Source organism: Haliotis asinina, chromosome 11 (genome assembly GCF_037392515.1).
Source record: "Haliotis asinina isolate JCU_RB_2024 chromosome 11, JCU_Hal_asi_v2, whole genome shotgun sequence".
Classification (NCBI taxonomy): Eukaryota; Metazoa; Mollusca; class Gastropoda; order Lepetellida; family Haliotidae; genus Haliotis; species Haliotis asinina.
Window position 1 is genome coordinate 38,064,485 of NC_090290.1, and position 24,266 is coordinate 38,088,750.

The 24,266-nt window shown below is 38.7% G+C and overlaps 1 protein-coding gene across 1 annotated transcript; it reads right to left on the reverse strand.

The window, feature by feature from the left end:
- Positions 1-6,728: 6,728 nt before the first annotated feature.
- On the reverse strand, positions 6,729-22,931 carry LOC137256049 (probable ubiquitin carboxyl-terminal hydrolase MINDY-4). The gene is made up of 17 exons (XM_067793729.1): positions 22,863-22,931; positions 21,992-22,111; positions 19,964-20,217; positions 18,689-18,866; positions 17,204-17,595; positions 16,013-16,190; positions 15,447-15,563; positions 14,132-14,220; positions 13,010-13,108; positions 12,215-12,278; positions 11,254-11,319; positions 10,414-10,484; positions 9,622-9,685; positions 8,383-8,544; positions 7,428-7,608; positions 7,138-7,213; positions 6,729-6,885 (listed from the first exon to the last, which is right to left on the reverse strand). Exons 1-17 carry the CDS (start codon positions 22,929-22,931, stop codon positions 6,837-6,839), a joined length of 2,229 nt encoding a protein of 742 aa, XP_067649830.1. The 3' UTR covers positions 6,729-6,836.
- Between the last annotated feature and the right edge of the window lie 1,335 nt (positions 22,932-24,266).

Sequence of the window (24,266 nt, forward strand, 5' to 3'; positions counted from 1 at the left end):
ACAGCCAAATTAGAACACCCAGATATGCCTATTACATATTAATTATTGATGTTTGTACTTGTTCTGTTCAATATGCCACAAAAGGGCCATGATCAAAGTGTGCTCAAACATCTCAACATTACAACCCCAGATGACTCCCAGATGAACAAACGAAGGTGAGACAACGTGTGTTTTGTCAGTCAGACATGTATGGTTACCAGGAAACCTATTCAGAGAGAGTTTTGGAGGTGAGGTGAAATTGCTCATATGACAAGCATGCATGTGTATGTGCTAGTCCAGACCCTTATTATGCTAGCTGAGATACCATGCTACAGTTGAGCCCTTAGAAGCATGCTGACTCTGAGTGGACCAGTCCTTGTTATACTCATTAATGCTGAGCACCAGGCAAGGAGCAACAAGTATTTTAAAGTCCTTCAGTATGACCTGACTGGGGATTGAACCTGTGACTGCTCTACAGGGAGACGTTCTAACCACCTCATCACTAAGAGGGCTGAAAAATTATGGAACATGATCACTTCTAACACACCTCCCATTCTAAAAGTCCATAAGAAGCTGTTCTCCAAGTGAGAAATGTTAAAACATGCATTCACATAGTGGAAGAAAGTGAGTGACTGAGTTTAGTTTTACGCGGCAGCAGTCTGTAAATAATCGAGTCTGGACCAGACAATCCAGTGATCAACAACATGATCTGCACATTTGGGAACTGATAACGTGTCAACCAAGGCAGCGTGTTGGACTACCCGATCCCATTAGTCGCCTCTTACGACAAGCATAGTTGCCTTTTGTGGCAAGCATGGGTTGCTGAGGGCCTGTTCTACCGCAGACCTTCACAGGTCACATAGTGCAAAGATAAACACACAGTCTAACCCCAGATATCTCAGGAGTTACATGTTTCATAACACAACACTTTCATCTCTGTGAATTGGGTTTTATTGTATATTAAATCTTTATACAATCTATTCTATAACAGATTCCAGTTCAAATCTGACCTAACAAATGCAACATGTCATAACACTGGGGTCTGTTGGAGTTTATAAACTTCCCTCTCAAAAATCAAGTCTATACATGAAAATTTGAATTCCTAAACAAGTGATATATTACAATAAAATGCATGTTGATAAAAGAAGTAAACTTTTGATAATGTGACAAGATCTGTTCACATGTAAAAGCAGCGTTCTTTATCTTCAGCAGACCAGTGAGCTTTTCGGTGAAAAAACAATTAATGAAAATATGTATAAATATTAATTGAAAGTTTTTTTCTTCAGATTTATCATTGCAATGGATGCTTCTGTACTGCAATGATAATACGCATCATGCATTCCAAGAAAAGTGTTTAACAGTACATGAGTTTATTTTTAAACCACTTTTAGCAATATTCCAGCAATATCACGGGGGGACACCACAAATGGGCCTTACACATTATACCCATGTGGGGAGTCAAATCCGGCACAAGAAGTGAACACTTTAACCACAAGGCTACCCCTACATGTTTAACAGAGACAGGTTAATCAGTTTAAACAACTGGCATCCTAAATGAATAAAACACAAGCTTATACAAATATTCAAATTCATTAAAGTAAAGCACCAAAATAGGTATTCATATCCTCATGTTAACATTACCACACATCCTTCGTAGTGCAATAAACATCCATCTAACAACCATTATGTTCTAAAAGTACAACACAGAATTCAATCCTGTTCTCCTCCATAATGGTACCACAGCATGAAAGTCGAACAAGCCATAGGTCTTGACAAGTGAAGTTTCTAATTTCAGCCAATGATTGTTGTGCCTCCCATACACCTATTGAAGATGGTTTTATGCCCCTTTTAGCAATATTCCAGAAATATAACAGTTGGTGACACTAGAGACGGGCTTCACACATTGTACCCATGTGGGGAATCAAACCTGGGTCTTTGTCACGACAAGCGAATGCCTTAATCTTTTGACTACCCTACTGCCGCTGAAACATTTAGCAAAATCTGAAAACAGATCTTATCAGCCAGTTATGAATGTAAATATAAAACGACAGGCTAGGATGATTCTGAATATTTGAAACAATCTTTTATTCCTTCATGTGAAGGTGTGAAGAACTGACAACCCCTCCTAATGATGAGGAAAGATTTTAAACCAGTAGTTCTGATTTCTGGACCACAAAAAGAAACAAAATTTGGGAGTGCCAAAATTAATCAAGCTGTAAGAAATTAACCTCAGTCCTCTTGGGAGTTGACATCTGATTGGCTTAGGAAACAAAGAATTCTTCATTCTGTGTTTAAAACAGTCAGTAAGTCTTGGTTTTACGCCGGTTTAAGCAACATTCCAGCAAGATAACGGCAAGCCACAGAAGAAATGGGTTTCACACTTTGTGCTCATGTGGGGAATCAAACCCAGTCCTTCAGGTTGACAAGCAAATGCTTTATCCACTTGGTTACCCCACCACCCTCTGAGTTTAAGAAACACTCTGGTTTCACTTAAAGCAACCTTCCATATCATCAGTCACTTCTTCACATAGAGGGGTATTTTACTTGAGTACCAGACTTGATTTAGACCAGGTTCTCAAGTAATATCTAAGATGAGCGAGTGAATGACTTTGAGTTAACGCTGCTTTCAGCAACATTCCAGCAATATCACAGCGACGGACACCAGAAAGGGGCTTCACACACTGAGGGGAATGGAACCTGAGTGTTCTGTGTGATGAGCGAATGCTTTAACCTCTAGGCTACCCGACCGCCCAAATATCTAAGGCCTGATAAGGTGGCTGGAACACTGATGAATAACATCGTCATATATAACAAGTTGAATATTGTGGTTATAACACCTTGACAGCATATGTTTGGTAACAAAATGACTACAATAATGAACAATTAGAAGCACTTCCCTTACCACACCAAACCAACATTGTACCAACACCGTCCCCTTGAAAGACTTCAGCATTTCTTACATAGAGTCCAGTAATGGAAATAATCTGTTGTTTGAATGGAAATAATCTGTTCTTTGAATGGAAATCTGTTGTTTGAATGGAAATAATCTGTTTCCTACATAAATGAAATAATATAAAAACATCAGGGCCAAGATTTTCGAAGATCTCTTAGTGCTAAGATAGTTGTAAGTTAATGTTGACATATGGCACTTATGACTATCTTAGTGCTAAGAGAGATTTGAAAATCAAGGTCCAGTGTAAGTTCTTCTCATGACTGTTCTCTGGACATTAAAAGCTTCTGCTCATATCATTAATGACGATATCTATGAGTGAGTGAGTGAGTTTAGTTTTACGCCGCACTCAGCAATATTCCAGCTATATGGCGGCGGTCTGTAAATAATCAAATCTGGACCAGACAATCCAGTGACCAACAACATGTGCATCGATCTGCGCAATTGGGAACCGATGACATGTGTCAGCCATGTCAGCGAGTCTGACCACCCGATCCCGTTAGTCGCCTCTTACGACAAGCTGAGTCGCCTTTTATGGAAAGCATGGGTTGCTGAATGCCTATTCTACCCCGGGACCTTCACGGGTCGGATATCTATGAAAAATGTCAGTTTGGAATGAACTACACGAATATATATACAACTGATGAAGGTGCGCAAAAGTTGCAACCAACTTCTAAATGCCTATCAAAGATGTAATGAAAGTTGAGTTGGTTGTAAGATTTTAGCATTCTCCATTCCAGATGGTAGACAATGAAATTACAAGGTGAAGGTCACTATCATAGAGGCATCTAGTAACTCAGCAACAGAATCAATGACAATAAATAAATAAATCATTTCATTTACATAAATATTAAAATACACATCATAAAGCTCTTAAATATCTTAGTAGTTTGTGATAATCAGACTTTGAACGTAAATGGCAGTATACAAGCCCTACTTCATTGAACTAACTACAGTTGTTGGCTGTACACAACAACCATGACAAACAAGGAACATATACTTTCACATGTTTCAATGAGTAATGTATTCTATATTCCTGCTTGCAGAAGGCTCCATAATTGTAATAAATTAGTCATATGGGAGAGGCAATTTGTATGTCATGGTAGAGTATTCTCAAAACAGTCTGTGCAGGTCTTCCTGACTGATGTCTTACAGCGATGTTTGTACAAATCCAAGTCAGTGATATCTGTGTGAATGCCTTGTCGGACCCATGTACAAATACATGGCCTTGTCGGACCCATGTACAAATACATGGCCTTGTCGGATCCATGTACAATCAAAATACATTACACGTAAATGTCAGTGCTCACAACCTGGGAGAGTTGTCAAAATCATCATGAACGTTTCAATGTTAATACACAACTACATCTGTATATTTTCTATGATACAGTAATGTATATCACATAAATAGACATAACTGGAAAAATGGCAAGAAGACACACAAATCTACAAGATATTCTGACATTTAGTCAGGCAGAAACAAGCTATCCTTTAACCAGTGAACTGATCTGTCCTTTAACCAGTGGACCGATCCGAAAAAACTCACTTTTTCTGCACATTCACCAAATTCTAACCACTTGATATCAAAAATGATATCTTGTTGCTGATAAGGGAGTATTTATTTATTTATTTATTTATTTATTTATTTATTTATTTATTTATTTATTTATTTATTTATTTATTTATTTATTTATTTATTTATTTAGAAAAAGTAAAGTCCTGATACGTACAAGGGATATCTTCCTCCAACAGTGAGTATGATTTTATATAGCTTTTTGCAATATTCCAGCAGTGTCAGGGCATCAGATACTACGTACCAGAAACAGGCTTCCATAGTTGTACTCAAGTGGAGAACTGAACCCTGGTCTTCAGTGAGACAAGCAAGGTTTTAACCACTAGGCTACCCCACCATCCCTCAAACAATGATACCAATGTTCTATTAACACAAACAGAACCTGACGAGCATGTGATTCACAAAAATGTGCAAACTGGTATGTGAGTGAGTATGGTTTTATGCCCCTTTCAGCAAAATTCCAGGAACATCATGGTGAGGGACACCAGACCAAGTCTTTGGTGTGACGAGTGAACGCTTTAACCACTAGGCCACCCTAGCGCCCCCAATGAGGAACGCGCAAAGGAGACCAACTGTTTCCTTCTGTTCAGGAACAAAGTCTGAATGATATTAAAACTAGTTCCCTAACAGCATGGTTTAATAATCACATAAAATGAAATATTTCATTGGGAGGGTGTGATTTTGTTTTTATGCAGTGCCTGCACCACCTGCATCTGGCGTGAATTTGAAAAACAATGCCTTTGAAAAACTCTTGTGAGGGTTTTGCTTTGACTGGTGTTTTTTTCCCCTGCTGCCTTTAGGTTTTCGGAGGACAGAAACATGCAAAACAAAAAATACGATTGGTCTGACCATAGCTGCATGTAAAATGAAACCTTTTCAATGCTGATTAAGGTCCAGGTAAGATCTTTGGACCTTTGATTGGTTATGAACATTAGGAATAACAAAACTATTTCACAACACAGTGAGCGAGTTAACAATAACACAAATAAGGATAATCATACACAAGCTAGAGATAAAACACTACAGGTCGACTTTGTTCTCTGTAGATGTTCCATGTCAAAATATGGATGGATTTTACTCTCCTTTAATCACTATTCCTACTACATCACAGAAAATCTCCCAAAACCCAGTGAAACCAGTTGCACTCAGCAATATTCCTGCTATATAATAAGATCTGGACCTAACAGTGATCAACAGAATGAACATCAACCTACACAACTGGGATGTGATGACATGTGCCTACCCAGTCAGTGAGCCTGACTGCACAATTGCGTTAGTCACCTCTTACGACAAGCATAAATTACTGAAGAGCAATTCTAACCCGGATCTTCACAGTTCAGAGAAACTCCAGAAACTCCAGAGATTCAAGCCAAAGTTCATAAGTTTGTGGTATTCACCAAGGATACTGCTTTGTACAGCCAAATGTGGCACCTGAGTCACCATGATACATAACGTATGTGGAGTTAGTGAGCATATTAGAATTTTAAATTTAATGTTGCTTCAGCATTCTTTCAACCATATAGCTATGTGTTGTATGTGAGTACACTGGGTCCAGTGGGTATAAATGAAGCCTATAATTGTTTGGTTTTGACACATGTAAACTGAAACAGTTTTAAATTGTGTAATGTAGAACTGGTTCAAAATGTCATCATATTGTGTGGTCTTTGTACAACTTGTCATCACTTCATGTGAGTCATGTAAAACTTGTAAAACATGTCATCACATTGTGGGCTTTTTGTACACCTTGTCTTCCATGCCATTTATTCTCAATATCTCCAGGGTATATGTTCCGTTAAATCTCCACTATACCCTGGATGTATCTACGGCTCAAGCTGATGAAAAGTTTATCACATCCCATTGCTTGCCACCGAAGGTCTGTTTGCAGAGCGACTCATATTTTGGGGTAATCATACAGACACATTGATAGGTCCAAAATTTGTAAAAATACCTGCAAGAACTTCTTCTGTCTCTTTCAGAGAACCTGTGCATGATTTGTGTTGCCAAGTTTAATCAGTTGGATAATTAAAAAAGCGAAAGTGATTTGTGATTGGTTCGCTCAACTTCCCAGCATATACACTTGACTGGATGAAAAGCCAGCCAAGGGAGGTAATACACTTATCAGGCTTAGCCATAGATGCATCAAGGGTATAGTGGAGATTCATTGGAATGTATACCCTGGAGATATCGAGGATGCATGCCATTATGAGTTAAGTAGAATTAGTCAGATCAATTACAGTATCACAGTCTATGGGCAGGGTATAAACTACCCTGCAGGTGCTTGTTGCCTGCAGTAGAAATATGTCTAAATTCAGCAGTAGTTTCATTGTTGGACGGCTAGAGAATAGGCTCGTAGCCATTCCAGTCAACTTCAGCATCGGCCCATCTGAAACACCAAACACAATAGATTTGACAAGAGCTTTTCCAGCACAGATATATATCTTGTATGAGAGATATGGGTATAGGATTTTCAGGGAACAATTCAGCTTGTTTCTATTTCATATAAACTATACATTCATCTCAGAAATGATTTCAAATGAGACAATTCAAGAAGATCAAAACTATTGCAGTTGGTTGACAGACTATCGCTATCACAATCCTCAATAGTGACCCTTTGAAGTCAGACTGGGGTACTTACTTTGTGCGTATACAGTGGTCCAGTGGTGGAACAAGCTCCTCATCAGAAGGTGGCTTGAAGAATCTACTTGACGTATCTAAACAAACGAAAACCAAAGTTCACTACCTATTTGAGATACCACTCACCCTTCCATAAAACTTACCACACTTGTGGTGCTACATTCTCTTTGTGGAATCAGAGCACAATAGTTTAGCGCTATTTCTCTGCATAAAACACCACTCAATGTGTATCTGTAAGAGGTGAGGCTAGTTTAGACAGAGTTCATTTTAATTATTTTTGCTATGACTTACCAACAGTTAGTTTAATCTGTTCCTGTTGTCTAGCAAGGCCGTCGTAGTAGTAGAGGTCAAACCTACGCTCGGCCTTCCAGTCACTGATCAGTTCCCTTCGGATACTGAACATCACACTGAAGTGACTCTCACTGCATACAACCCAGATTGGGAACTTGGGGGTCTTGTAGTATGTCCCCACCTGCAACATGGTCACAGGTGAGTTACAGAATTTAGTTTTATGTCACTCTCAGCAATATTCCAGCAATATCTTGGTGGGGGACATCAGACAACATTGCACCCATGGGAATTGAACCCAGATGTTTGGCTTGATGAGCAAATGTTTTAACCACCAGGCTTCTCCTTGTCAAAGGAGTAATGAACAAGTTGATATAGTGACTCTCGCTTTAAAGGGGTATTTAAGTTTTATCGAGTTCATGAAGGATTTTTGAGATCTCAATGTTTTGTAGAAGTTGATGAGCATGGTGCAACCACACACAAAATAACAATTACCTTGAATATGAAAGTGATGATCAGCAGGTTCTAGGAATAAAGCACCTACAACTTGGGCTGCAATTTGTTAAATTCATCGAATATCAAATCTGACACCTTTTTGATAACCATTATCACCATTTCGATTCAATTTTTGAATATCCATTTAAATTATTTTGAACAGAGTGAGAACAAAATTTTGTCTCCAACTCGAGCAGTTTTGAGCACTGAAATTAGGGATTGGGATGCGTTGATGCTGGTCTAATTACTAATGAAATTTTTTATAAGTACACATCGCCAAGTTGATAATGGATTTCACGCTCAAATAGCCAACTCTGAGAGTTCAATGAAATCTGATGTTTTTACTTGTTTGAAAAACTGAATCGAGTGTCCAATATGAAAAATCAAATCATGAATAAATGCAGCCCTACCTACAACACCTCTGCCTCACACAACACAAGGAGACACTACACAATGTCCGTACCTTGCAAGACTTGTAGTGTTCAAACAAGGACAGGAATCCAATGTCAGAGCGTGCATGAATCCCTTTGAGGACGGTGACCTGGCCATTCCCGGAGTCCAGCTCCATGACATCATTAAACACATTGGCCACAGCTCGGCCAGTCAGCAGCAAGTTGACCATTTCCTGCAACAATGTCAGCAAATTTTACAATTTGAAGTGAGTTTACTTTTATGCTGCACTCAGCGAAATTCCAGCTGTATGGTGGTGGTCTGTAAAAAACTGAGTCTGGACCTGACAATCCAGTGATCAACAACATAAGCACTGATCTGTGTAATTGGGAACCAATGACATATGTTAACCAAGTCAGAGCGCCTGACTACCTGTTAGGCGCCTCGCATGACAAGCATGAGTTGCTGAATTCCAGTGCTCTCACTCATACAAATTGATCATGGTGCCTCACTCCAATCACAACAAGCCTTCAATGGATTGATGACTTATACTATTACAAAAAAAGGCATGTGTTAATACAGTTGAGGAGTGCTCTCTTGAGTATATTTCTGTTCCTCCTCCAAACAAATGACAACTAATATGTGGTGCTCTTCGTCAGATTTGTAACACATCTATTTGAATCATTCATGCAGGAATATGTGTCAGTCACAATAATAGTGTGTGCCATGTAATGACTAGTTAAGTTAAAAACACTGTGACATCCTTCTAGAATATTCACCCTAAAGGCTGAATATCCTGCTAGAACGTCCACCCTCCTAACTAGAATATTCACCTTGCCAACAAGAATATACACCTACACTGCTAGAAGATACACCCTCTCACCTAGAAAACCCACCCTCTTAACTAGAATAGCCACCCTCCCACCTAAAATATCCACCCTCTCACCTAAAATATTCACCCTCCCACCTAAAATATTCACCCTCCCACCTACACTATTCACCCTCCCACCTAAAATATTCACCCTCCCACCTAAAATATTCACCCTCCCACCTAGAATATCCACCTTCCCATCTAAAATATCCACCCTCTCACCTAGAATATCCACCCTCCCACCTAAAATTTCAACCCTCTCACCTAGAATATGACCTGCACTGCTTGAGGATACCCTCACAGCTAGAATACCCACCCTCACAGCTAGAATATCCACCTTCACAGCTAGTATATCCACCCTCCCACCTAGAATAACTGCCCTCCCAGATATTCTCCCAGCTACAACAACACCCTCCAAGAAGTCATGAAGCTGTTTAATACCTGAGTGCAGTATCCGTGTGCTGCCATAAGTTTCCCTTCCGGTTCATCAAGATCATCCCGAACTCTGCAAGCAGCCAACACCATAGTAATCAACAACAAACACAGCAGGAATGTACAGGTGATATCAGCAAAAACATACCCATCGGTACAACAAGAGATCTTAAAAGCAGCATCGTGCTGCATGGCCAGTCAAATAGTGTTTTGGTGTCACATGATAAATATCTACATACAAGTGCAAAACACAGTTTTATCTCTTCAAAAGAAACCATGCCTCAATTTTTCACAGGAGGAATCATAGCGTTTCGGAGCTCATTATCTGAGTCATGAAACACGAAAGAATGGAGGCTCCAATCTTTTGTCCAACAACTTTTCTTTTCTTCACTTTGGCATTGCCGTCTTCTTCACATAGTATTGAGCAGCATATAACTACTGCTAGGTCTCCTTCAGACATTTTGATGCCATGGAAACAAAAACAGTACATTATGAGTTTGACATTATATTGACGGATCAAATCATGTGAGAGAGAGCAAATCAGTCAATATTTGTCACAACCACCAAACATGTACAAAGTATGACAAACGGCAGGTCATTACGACAGACTGACCCTTGTGTGTCACACTTAAAAAAGGCACATAAGGTGACTACACCAATTTGCCAGTGCTCGACCTACTATTGCCAGCTTGACCATGATGACGTGCTACTGAGTCTATAAACACATTATCGGCTTGACATGTCCATCAGTCACGATATAGCAATAATGATACCGACATGTGGTCAAGTCCCACAACTGACCTGTCCAGCCCTCTTGAAAGCAGGGCGGAGTATAGCACCAATATCACCCCGTTGTTGCCGTCAAGCTCAAACTGTAAAACACAACACCACACATATAAACGTACATATGTACTATAAACAAAAAGTATGGGAACATGGATTGTCATATAAAAACTTAATAGTAAATGCAACTTTTTGTGTGCTTAATGGTCATTTTCAACGATGTTTGTCTTCCACATACATTAGGCTCATGAGTTCAAAACACTGGCGTATCAAACCAAACCTCAGAGGCTGTAAAAAACAAATCTATAATACAATTATTGAGGTCTTACTACAAACTATTCTCATTAATCTCCAAGGAATAGGTTCCGATAAATCTCCACAATACCCTTGATGCATCTATGTCTTGAGCCGATGATTTTTTACCCTCCTTTGTTGGCATTTTATCAGGTGTTTAAACTGGGATGTTGGGTGTACCAATCATAACTAACTTTCGCTTTTCAAATTATCTAAACGATTAAACTTGGCAACACAAAACAACTTGCACGTGTTTTTTAAAGTTTCAGACCTGTCAATTTGTCTGTATGTCTTTCTTGTAAGTTTGACTCGCAATGCGAACAACTTTTTGTGGTTGTGACCGTTATCTTTGTTGACACTGATAAGCTGGGTCTTAATGGTGGCTTAGCTGGTTGGCTACTGTGAGAATGTGGAGCCAGCAAAGGGAGGTAATAAAATCATTAGGCTGAGCTGAAGATGCATCCAGGGAAAACTCGAGATTTATCAGAACATATTCCCTGGAGATTATTGAGGATGACTGCAAACTTGTCAGACATGGTAACTTGTGAAGGTAGAGCCTCTTACCTGAGATACAGACTGTTTCATAAAACTCAGCAGTTCATCATATTTGTTAAAAGTATAAAGCGTCAACTGAAACAGACAGGAATACAACTGAGTACACTAGTTCACATACATCAACAATGCTTGAAGCCATGACTTAGAATATAATTCATAATGCCATGTAGTTTTGAAAACTCTTTATTTGCATTAATTCTTTCATTAACTCTAACAATAGCTGTGTTTACTAGTGATCATGAATATTGCTGGAAATATTTTTTATAGAATTGTGTTCCCAGTTTTCAATACAAAAATGCCTCTGTACTAATACTTTTTATTGTTCAGTATATCACTTTGTCAACTCCTTCCAGACACAAGATAGATAACTGACTCTAAAAGTCTCCTCCCTTGAGAATTTGGCTGCATGCATTGCGTGAAATAGTTTGCACATTTTGCTGAACAGTGAGGCTAGCTAGGCCTGAAAGTTATTAACCCATGAAGTAAGTCACTTGCATGAAATCTGAGTGTAGAAACTGAGCAAAAACTTAGAAAAGATAAAATACCATCAAAACCAAATAAGAAAAAATGCCCGAAATATTTTGTTAATGCTAAAAAAATCATCATTATCAACATTTTAGCGATCAACATTTCAATCAGACCACAATCTTGCGTGAGAAGTGTACCATAACTTAACAAGTCAGGGAGAGTGTTATTCTTTCAAAATGACCCCATGAAATTTCACAAGCCATTTGGGCCAGTGACTGTGGAGAATTACTGGCCCGACTGGATTTTTACATGCCATGGGCCAGCGGGGCAGTAGCTGTTTTGCATGCTGACTGTATGATTGGTCTATGTAGGATCCAATCCTGTACAGCCTAGGTCCACAAGAGGGGAGACTGGACTTTAATCACCTGCCTTTGGAAGAAGCAGTACAAACAACTGGTTTTCTTATGAATATACTTCTGATATTGATGGTAATTCCACTCACTGTCTCGGTCAGGTTGTCATGTTTGAATTTAGCACTGGCGAGAACATGGGGTCTCCCTGAGGGCCTGAAAGATAACAATAAAAATAGTAATAATAATTATTAAAAAGCCCTTCTTGTTTTTCCTCTCAATCATAGGATGTAAATCTAAATAGCACTCCCACTCATGCAGCCACTAGGCATACTGAGTTAATATGGCTTTCCCATCCTTACGAGGTACCCATTTACAGTTGGGTGGACAGGGACATATAGTCACAGCAGTTTGTCCAAGTTTACTGCACATTGCTGTACCTGCAACTAGGCGAGGTGGTTGCATGTATTCATTCATATGCCAATGCATTTGTGGGTTCTGTGCATAGGCTTGTGTACTGTAGACTAGGAGTTGTGACAACACTGAAAGAGTCTGATGCCAAGATTTTCACACCCAGTTATAGATGGACTCGATCCCGGCACCTCAAACATGCTCCATCACAAGCCTGGTGCCTTAGACCACTCTCATACCAGGGTCCCAAATATGCCGAAGCAATACAAATCAAATCCTCGTTACCCTTTATTGATGAAGGGCGTTGCGTTTTGGTGAAATACATGCAGCACATGTAACATGTCAGTTTGTCTGAAATAGGCCTCTGGTCTCTCAGCAGTCAATGGTAAGATGCTAAGATGGACCTGGTAAGATGACAAGATAATGTGACTTTATAGTGTGCAAAGGCAGCTTGTGACATATACTCCCCTAGAAGATTCTTATTATGATCATTATTATCAATAGCTGTTTAGTCTGACATGCAGCTGTGTACTCACATTGATACAATAGCCTTCTTACAATCCCCTGCCCGCCACAGTATGTGACTGAGAGCTCGAGCCAGAAAGTTTGACCTTTCACTTCTCGTGGGTTCAAGACTGAAATAATAAAGCAAGGGAAACATGATTAGGCACATTCTGTGATAAATGTCAGTAATATTCTCTCACGCTGAATCAGCAAGATTCTCTCACACTGAGTCGGCAATATTCTTTCATGCTGAATCAACATTCTTTCAAGCTGACCCAGCAATATTTTTTCAAGTTGACTCAGCAATAGTCAGCAATATTCTTTCATGCTGAATCAGCAATACTCTTTCATGCTGAGCCAGTAACATTCTTTCACTCTGAGTCAGCAATATTCTTCCATGCTTAGACAGCAACATTCTTTCATACTGACTCAGCAATAATATTTCAAGCTGACACAGCAATATTCTTTCATACTGACTCAGCAATATTCCTTCACACTGAGTCAGCAGTATTCTTTTATGCTGATAGCTTATAGCAAAACAACATTTTGGTCATTTGGGGAATACTGACACACCATTAGACTAACAGCTAGTCTCTGAAATAAACATATTTTACTGAAAAAACGTTCATAGTGAAAAAAAAAAATATATACTGAAATGGAGCCCAGAGACTTTCTTCATTTTCAGAAGCTAAGGAAAACTAGGCTTGCCACATTTTCTAGACTTGCATGGGCTTTCTTGGACATATATACTTCAGGGTCTGTACGATGACTAACACACCATCAGCCGGGTCATACAATGGCATGCCATCAGGCTTGCTTTTTAATGCATGTCATTCGTTCCCAACTGATGCCTATCATGTCAGCTACATGTTCTGGATTGTCTGTGCCAGGTGCAGTCATTTACAGACCTCCTCACCTACACAGGTGGACTTGCTGCTTCGTGTGATATGAGACAACACACAAAAACAATTCCAACACTGAACTTTATTAATCTGCTGTTATCAGTCTTAAGACAAGCATTCAGTCCTGGCAGCCTGCCTTGGAATTACCCACAGTGGCATTGTGTGAATGGCGTGTTATGCATGACACAGGGGTTGACAGCATGAACATCCACAAAATCATGACCCCAACATGCAGCCAAAAATGTACTTTACCATTTGTTGTGTGCGAGCTTGTGTTCCCCAAACAGCATCTCCTGCAGCAGACAAGCCTGGATGGAAGCCATCACCCCACATGGACCACCCTGAAGCGGAGGAACATTACAGAGGTTAGTCGACACTTGTGGGGTGGGGTGGTAGCCTAGTGGTTAAAGCGTTCGCTTGTCACATTAAAGAGCCAGGCTTGATTCCCACATGCTAACAATGTGTGAAGCCCATTTCTGGTGTCCGCTGTAATGTTGCTAGAATATTGCTGAAAGCGGTGTAAAACCATACTCACTCATTCACTATTCTACACTTGTGTAGCTAAATTGGATGTAATTATCATTCAAACACCCGTAGATTATCAGAAATGAGCGAGTGTGAGCCACTGTAAATTGATAATGCTACAAAATTGCTTGACAATGGGCCACAGTTATGCCCATGACGTCAAAAGTATCTCAGACTAAACTAAATATGCTTTATGGTTCAACTTCTTTATTATACAAGGTCACAACGTTTCGAGACAGTTCCTAGTCTCTTCTTCAGGTGAAGTGATAAGACTAGGTACTGTCTCGAAACGTTGTATAACAAAGAAGTTGAACCATAAAGCATATTTAGTTTGATTCCACCAACATCTAAATGTCTTTGAAACAACTTAAAAGTAGCTCAGCTCTTGATGTTCAATCACCTTTGATCCGTTTGAACCGTTTAAACTTGGATTCAAGACTGACGATATTTCTGACTCACATGCATCACATGTACATGTGCCATTATGCATTTTCGGGCTGGTGCCAACTATTGTACCATAAATTACAACAAGCAGCAATGAAAACATCGACTGGAACTCTAACTTTGTTGGGCATGGTGGCTAGTATAATGGGCAAAGGTCAAGGTCAAATGTAATCACGCTTATAAGTGACGCATCTGTGTTTTTTTAAATGATATTTCCATATTTGGGTCCTCCATCATTTGTTCAAAGAAGTAAATGCGTCAAAAATGATGCCGTGATATTAAATATTCTGTCCATTATATCATTATAAATGATTATTTTGATTCCTATTCTACCTTCAGTAGTTTACAGGCAATGTATTGAAGCTGTACAAACATTTACTGGCCTGGCAGGATTTTTATTAGCCACCTGCTTGCAGCTATTTCACACACTGCCCTGCACTCTCCCCTGGATCTGCCAGTGACCAATGTCCAGTGACAAATATCCAAAGCAGCCAACATGCTGACCTTGTTGTGACATGATGTACGACAATAGGCTCAAAGACAATGTCAACATCAGATGCACTTTTAGAAAATATTTAAAATGGAAAATAAGTCTTACCTTCTTCTGTACAATTCCATACTGCAGCTCTGGCAGATCACAGAAGCCCAGACTCTGGTAGAACCATTCGTCATTGAAGCCAAGAGTTGCTGTGCCATGAATCAACACCTTCAGCGCCTGTCAGGAGGATAGTGTGGTTTAAGCAGTTGTCACAGCACAAGAAACATGAAATTCTGATTAAACTAATTAGATGGTACAAGTTGTACATTTTTGAACATGTTGGAAGATCACAGACTTGTCCCTCCATATAGAAGGCATGGTGGGGTAGCTTAGGCCAAATAAGATTTAGGCCTCACACAGTTAGGAAAGATGACTGTGTCAACCAAGTCAGCGAGTCTGACCACTCAATCCCATTAGTTGCCTCTCACGACAAGCATGGGTTGCTGAAGATCAATTCTGGCCCAGATCCGCATGTGTCCTATGCCTTAGTGACACACCCGATGGAGTAAGAGAGTCTGCATGTCCTGTGATTGCTTTCTGCATGAATCCATTAGTAATTATAATGACTGAAACTGATAGTTCCGACACTAATTCTACTTGCTTGACAACAAAACTCATGAACCTACCACAGCAGTTTTCATGTCGATGGGTGTGGAGTCAAACTTGTTGGTGTTGATCTTCATCCTGTTGTTATTTGGCTTTAATATCGATGAAGTGGGACCAAGGTGAAGGTCACTGACTTCATTCTCAAGGTCATCCATATCACCAAATTCCACATCTCCTACTAAAGTTTTAACAGGTTCACTGCAGGAAACAAAGATTAAAAGACACACTCCATTTGTCAACCAGATTCTGGAACATTTCAGCGCTTACTAAGTGATGGAATCTCATGAGATTCCAGAGAAGTCCAAATTTAAGAATGAAACAGTTAACATACAAACACAGCAAAATCTAAGTTACATAGTTTGTTATGAATTGTGATTCTGCCTATTATATTGATGAAAATATCATTGGTAAATGGTGATGTCACTTGTGATGGTGATCATTCTTGTGATCATGGTGATGACAACTGGCAATTGGTGATGATATTGGTTAGGTCTGAAGCAGTATACCACAGTGTATTCATACCATAGTAATTAGTACACCGAAATTTCACTTTGAAAATATGGTATGTTTGCTTTTTGTACCAAAAATATCATCTTCATCACCTTATGAACATTTCATTCACAAATTCATCACAAATATTCCATGCAATTAAATTGTAGATGACCTCCTCGTGTAGTTACCCTTTCTGACATTTCTGTGGCTGTACTGTAAACATTTTCTGCTAATTCAATTGGATGAATAAGATTGTGTAAAGGCACTTGGGTCATAATTCCAAGAAGATTTTTTCTTGCAGCTTTAACCAAACCGACATTAAAACATTTATCCAATCAAAATTTATTGTTTATGAACTGAACCACATTATACCGAACCGAGAACTGTGTATTGTGATATGTACTGGAACGTGCCATGTTGTACCACTGCACCCCTTGTACTGGTGATGTCTATTGGTTACTTGTGACTTGTCTTGGAGAATTGTGATTGGTAATGGTGATAAGTGGTGTCTGACAAATAAGCGATGGTGATTAGTAATGGTTTGTGTGATGGGTGATAAGTGATTGGTGACTGATTTGTGATAGTCATGAGTGATTGGTGATGGTGGTTAGTGATGGGTGAAGTTAATCAAAGTGGAAACATCTCCTAATTTTTTGATTTGGTCAAAATCTATAAACTCAAGCTTACAACATGAAACAAGCAACTCTTAGATCAAGTACCTGGATCGTGATGATGTCCGACTTTTGGGACGATCCCGTGACATACTAGACATATCGACACTGTAGCTCTTCTTCTGCTCAACCATCTCAGTCTGTGACTTCCTCCGACTGATCTGGTCCAGTCTCTCGGAGCTTTTCTCCAAAACATCCTCGATGGAAACACGACTGCGTGAGTGTCTCGCTTCAGTGTCATTGTCAACTCGACTGACTGGTTTTGGTTCTTGGTGTATACGTGACTTAGGTGGGTAGGAGTTGTTGGTAGGCTCTGGTAGCAGAGGATCAGACTTATCCTCCAGACTAGAGTTGGATGAGACGGTGGGCAAAGTGGCAACTGGGCGGGACTGGGAGCTGTTCGTGAATCGAGGTTTGGGGTTTCTTCTACGACTCGTATCCTGTGCATGATAGAAATGAATCCTCATTAAAAGACCATTTGTTACATCCCCATCTGAGCCCAGCTTAAGAGATGCTAAACTACTTAACCAAGTGCAACCTACGATAAAAATCTAATTTGACCAGCCAAATTCCAGTGGCAATGCAGGGTGTTAAAATGTCTGAGGTTTCAGAGCACATAAACATATTTCTGTGATGTAGTACTCATGAAACCATAGCAACTCAGAGATGCAGCTGATCCCTGTTCACAAGAGCTGTCATAGCCAAGACGGGTCTATGAATAGCAATGTTTCGGTGCCATAGTTATGTAGGAAAAAAATGAGCTGTTAGATTTATTGTTGAGATATTTCTCAAAAATTGACTTGCGCCTGGTGCAAGGTAGACAAATTACTTGGCTGCACTTTAGGTGCAATAGTGGGTTGCACCAGTGTATGTAACAAAGCACTAAATCGAGCCCCGACCCTGTACAAGTGGGTGATTGATTTCACATCATGTTAATTAGCATCATGGCAGTGGACAGAGGAAATGTGCTTTACACATTGTACCAATGTGAAGAACTGAATCTGTTTCTTCATAATATGGCCTGACGACAAGACATTTCACCTTGTTAGTTATAGTTTAATAACATGGTGGGGTTGTGATGAGATCTATCTATCTATCTATCTATCTATCTATCTATCTATCTATCTATCTATCTATCTATCTATCTATCTATCTATCTATCTATCTATCTAAGACACCATTCAAATAATAATACAGTAATTTGTATCATCATTTGAGATTATTTTCACACTTGAAACACCACACTGAATCTTTTGTTTTCACAATTCAGAGAATAAAAGGTTATTATGTTGGGTGGTTAGAGGCTAAATAATACTAAAGGCACTGTCTATTGACCTTAACATGATTTTCATCATTTTTTTTATTATAATCATCACTGTAAACAAAAACTGAGGACAAACAAACTCTCATAAACCACAAATTTAGGTTTTCCGAATATCACTGAATCTGTTACCATGGTAACTTGCTATGTTCTTCCCTTCAAAATAGATTTCGACAGATGGAAACATTTTGATTTCTCCTTGTCAAACTTACATCCAGATTACTCAAAATGGCCCCTGACATAGGTCTTCGTTTTGATGACAGGGGTCTAGCTTGTGGGCGTGGCGCAGGTTCCGGTTCTGACATCTCGTTGGAGAAAATACCAGATTTCCCTTCTCCTAGAAGGGTTTCACTCTCAACATCATCTTCTATCACCAGGTCAGCCTGGTCACTGCCTGCAAGTTTACAAACACTGGCCATTATTTGCTTCCTAACAGCAGGCAAAAATAGTAGCCTTTTGAATTTGTTGCAATCTCACAATTGATCAATGGTTCATATTAGAATCATAACCAGCTTGCAATCATCAATAAAAACTGGTTAGCGTCGTTTTGCAGATTTTCCTATTGAGGTTGTTAGTGCAGATAAGTATAACGTGGTCATTTGTTGCTTTTTTGTGTTATTTAGAAACTGCAAATTACATTTGCAAATGTTACATCCCATTTCAAGTGATACATCTTCCATCTTTGTCATGAACATAAACTTCTAGGATTCTTCCAGAAATATTCAGTCACGACTTTTCAGCATGTGAAATGATTTTTCTAAGAATTAAACACATTTTCTGGCCCTGACAGCTTCTAGGATATGTTCCTTCACCAACTGTTTCAAACACTAAAACGGTAGTTCCCAAGCCGTTTGTGTTTGATTATGAGAAAATGTAATCAAATGCCGGGTGATTAGGTCACTGCAACCAATCTTCAATTATTTCAATTAATTGGAACACCACAAATAATCGGTGAGAAAGAATCAACATTCTGTGATGACAAACAAGTTCTGTCATAGCAAAGCATGCCTGTATCAAGTGAGAACAAGTGACGCAGATCTCTACTGCTGATGATTATCAGTTTTGTGAAACCCATGAACACTGGGGTGGTGCCAGTAAACCTCAAACATTACAGTGGTGAACTGTACCATGAAACTTTGTTCTCAGGATTCTTTTGTGCAAAAAACACAAATGAAAATACTGACAATTGATCGTTTCATTTTCGATGAAAATAGCCTCAACAGATTTATAATGAACAAAATACACAACATGTTTGACCAACATTCCCTATACTAGGATTTCATGATATTTTGTTTTAGCTTTAATTATCATAAAAAGTACCATTACCAGCACCATTGTTTTAGATACTTCCGGTTGTTGTACACAGGAGTCTCTAACCCTGACTGAATAATATATGTTCAGTGGTATCGGTATAAGTACACCTATTTGTTATTTCATCACTTTGGCATGGACATAATTGAACATATTAAACTTGAATAAAAGAAAACTTACATTTTCGACTCTTAAACTGTGATGTTGATGGTCTGACTTTTGATGACATCATGACCTCGCTGCCACTTGATGAATTGGATGACCTTGACCCTGAGCGAGGTGATGTGAGAGACTTTGCAGGCTGTGACAAAGGTGAAGGACAGTCTGCTGCTGGTAGACCAAGACTTGGGGAGTCTCTGACAGTGGCACTTTTCTCCATGAAGAATCTGGACATGACTTCAATCATTGTACGTAGCGGTGGATCCGCATCCTGAAGTGAGAGGGAAATGAATTCATCTGGGATATGGGATGGATAATGTCTTTTTTGTTTGTGATTATATATTATCATATCTGTAAGTGTGTAAATCATTTAAATTCCTCACAATGATATTTTTATATTGTGTCTATGTTTATAATAATATGTAACATTTTATCTCTATCACAAAGTTTACAAAGTACACTAATTTGTAAAATATAGTCTCTCATAACCCTTTTGGGTGGCATTTGTACTTTCACCCTCTTAATACTCAAAATGCTGCATTTTATCTCTTGCTGTATGATTGGTGAGACATTAAGCAATATTACTGCATTACATTGTGTGTTGTATTGTTTCAGGGAAACGTCATCAGGTGGCAACCCAGGAAGATGCGGGGTAGACTAGGTCTCCAGCAACCCATGCTTGCCACAAAAGGCCTCTAGGCTTGCCATAAAAGGTGACTTACACTGACTATAGGGATTGGGCAGTCAAGCTCGCTGACTTGATTTATACAAGTCAACGGTTCCCAAAGACACAGATTGATGCTCATGCTGTTGATCACTGGATTGCCTGGTCCAGACTCAATTATTTACAGACCGCTGCCATATAGATGGAATATTGCTGAGTGTGACGTAAAAACAAACTCACTCACTCATCAGGTGAATACTGAATAGGCTTATTGAGGTTGAGATCCAAAACAAAACATGAAATCAATTAAAAAAACATTATCGATTCTTTACCAACATTTGACATGTTCAGTGATCAAGTTAAATGAGGAGTATGTTACTAATTCTCCAGAAATGTTAGAGACGATACATATAAAATGGTATAAGGGTTAGATAAGGTCTGATAGAAAATTTCATCATCAAGCAGTATATTTGACAAACCAATCCAACAACTTGATATTATCTCAGCCATATATATGATATACAATGTATATACAAGATGCCTACTCACAAACTGAGTGTGTTGCAGCTATTTGAAATTATCTCTTGTATGTAGCTTTCATGAGGTACTTACCCAAGGAGTAATTTTACAATGTTTGTCCTACCACCATGTTAAATGTACTAAATATCATTTTAGTTTATTTTGGATGTCAATAAGGTCACTACCAATTACATGACATGTAAACAAAATGGTGTCTGCCCCTCAGCAAAGCTTGAGAAGCTGACAAGGTTCAAACTGCTATGAAAATGGTTAATTATATTTGAGTTCAGTGTGTAAATGATTTCATGTATAAAATGGTTTATCATAGGGTTTTAGAGCTCCCTTCACTGCATGCATCATATCAAGTTATCAGTGTTCGCAGCAGGTTTTGTATGAGTGCATGCAGAAATAAAATTATACATATATAGTCCAAATCTTTTGTGTGTGAAATTTTCATTACAATACTGAATCATTTGAAAATTTATTGGCTTCCAGTATGTTGCTGTTTTAAGGTACTTTTCAGACTTAATTAGTTCAGAACCTACGTGTCAAAAACATGCATGCAAAATATTTTTTTTTTTTTTTACTTTTTGGAGTGAAAAATGCTGGTTTCTGCATTAATGAAAACACTGTGATATGCAACTGTTACCAATACAGCTTCTTGGTGGAGAATTTGGCAATTACCATGGTAGCAGAAAATATTTTTTCCAGTTGTCACCATCCTGGTAGGACTGACATAGAAACTTGTAAAATCATCACTGAACAGTGAAATTAAAGTATTTTACATGAAGGTAAGTTAAAGTGTTGTGTTCAAACTGTGCTGTGAAAATGACAACAATACATCAAAACAAACTGAATGTACCTTGTTTTTTTTCATGAGTTTTTCTATCTTAACTTCCTTCATGAGTGCCTGCCTGTTGCTAATGCTGCTTCCAGTCCTCGGCATCTCCTCATCCATCACTTGCAGAGTTGTCTTGAGACCCTGCAGCACATAATGCCATGTTACTTATATGGTCTGTACACACAATGGCGACAGCATCAAAACAGTAGCAATCAGTCAGCACGCTCAATGTCTGTGCTAAATAACACACAACTGAGTTCAATGAACATATGTTAGTTGAATAAGTCACAACTTGGTCGCTCTAACATGAAGCATCGATTGCATGGCACGTATTTCTAACCTAGAATGTTGTGCAACGGTAACAGGCCATGCTTCACCATAACCAGGGATTGGGAAAGGCAGGGTCCATGGGCCACTTTGCACATTAGAATGAAAAATGGCCAATTAAAATTTTGAAATTTACTACTGACAAAAATGCAGGGGCCATTCTAAATTCAGAAAATGGCTAATAATCCTGAAAATGCCCATCGTCAAAGTTCTCTTTCCCAATCCCTGTATAACTGTCATGTCGTCCACCAGTGTCAGAGTTTCAGCAGTCAGTGACTATCGTGATTAACTCTGTATGATTAAGCACTCCATAGTGTTATCATGCAGTAACTTGAAATTGTTATATTCTGATAAAGGATTTAATATGTAAACAAGAGGGTAATAGTCTCACCTTCTCCAGGACGCTCTGTGCTTTTTAAGGGTAACTATCGTATCAACACTGCCTATATTTCCCATTCTTTGAACCCATATATTCTGTATTCCCGTAATAGCAAACAAATGCATATATCTTAAATATTAGACAGGTCTACCTATAACAACAAATGTTTTCTCTGAAGCGCCTTACCTTCCGACTAAGGTATTCCCTTACAAGTGATGCTGAAACATCCTCAATGAAGCCATTTGATAATGCCATTCCTGTGGTTGAGATAACTGCTTGCAAAATAAGAAAATTGCTATGCGTGCCTCACATGTCATCCGTTTTCGGCCATTTTGAAACAAATTGAGTTCCTTAGATACTACAAAAAGGGGATCGCTTTCCGAAAGCGGAATAACATATTTTGTCACACAATGCCTATAGACATTATATAATGATGAACAAAACGTCATATCTTAAAAATTAACCAAACTCGTGTCGCAAAAAGTGAAATAAAATCACACATCAATTGTACTTAACCGAGTGTGACTTGAGAATCCCCTTGATGGGACTTTTATATCGTGTGCTTTCAAAAGTTACCTCCCCTTCCTTACAGACTTTGTGTTTAAAGCGCTTAAGTACATTATATTTTGCCTTTTTAAAAAATTTGTACTCCCAAAACCTCTAGGAAAAGCTAATGTGGATGAAAGTGAGTATTTACCACTGAATAACGTAAGGGATAACAAAAAAAGTAGAGGAATTTCATTTTGAAATTTACGACTGAAAATAATGGGTGATATATGTATTTTGACGTAGGGACCGTTCATAATTTATAACTGGTTTGGGGAATGATGATGAATGTGATGGGACAATCGAACGCTTTAACTATACACTAATCTTAATAACGTACAATGTTCATGGATGTGTTTTATTTGTTACAGATTTCAGGTTTTAAATATGTATTCTACCATGTCTTTAGTAAATACTGGATTGTGATTGGTTGATCAATGTCATTTAGCGGTATATAATCACGTTACGTACCTCTGATTTTCCAACACATTATGTATTTGTTTAAAATCTGAATAACGCGGTTATGGTAAAATGCGTAGCGTGAGGTTTTAAATACAAAATTTAGAGATATTGTAGTTTCGTTATATACCTCTGTTTTTCCAACACAGTACGTTTATCTCCTAACTGTTCTCTTGCGATTGAGCTTTGGCAAACATATCTACATAAATCATGTTATACATCACTACACTTTGAATTTATTAGCGGTCAAAATCTGTGAATATTAACCCTGTGGTAATACCTACATGGTAGATAAACGCGCTGTCTTAAATTCATATAGTGTTGACATACAATGGTAAAATTATACTCATCTTCAATTCCAGTCAGTGTTGTTTTTATCATTAATTGAAGGGTACTCACACAACAAGGAATAGAAGATTTCGACATAGTGTAGCTGTAGCCACAGAATTGGAGCATTAATTGTTTAGGTGGGTGATTAACTGTAGGTGTGTGTCCAGGACACGGTCCACGCGATCTTAGCGATACGATTATAGTAAGCCTCTGTTAAAGGGACACTCATCCAGAGCAATTTCCTTAGATTGGTTG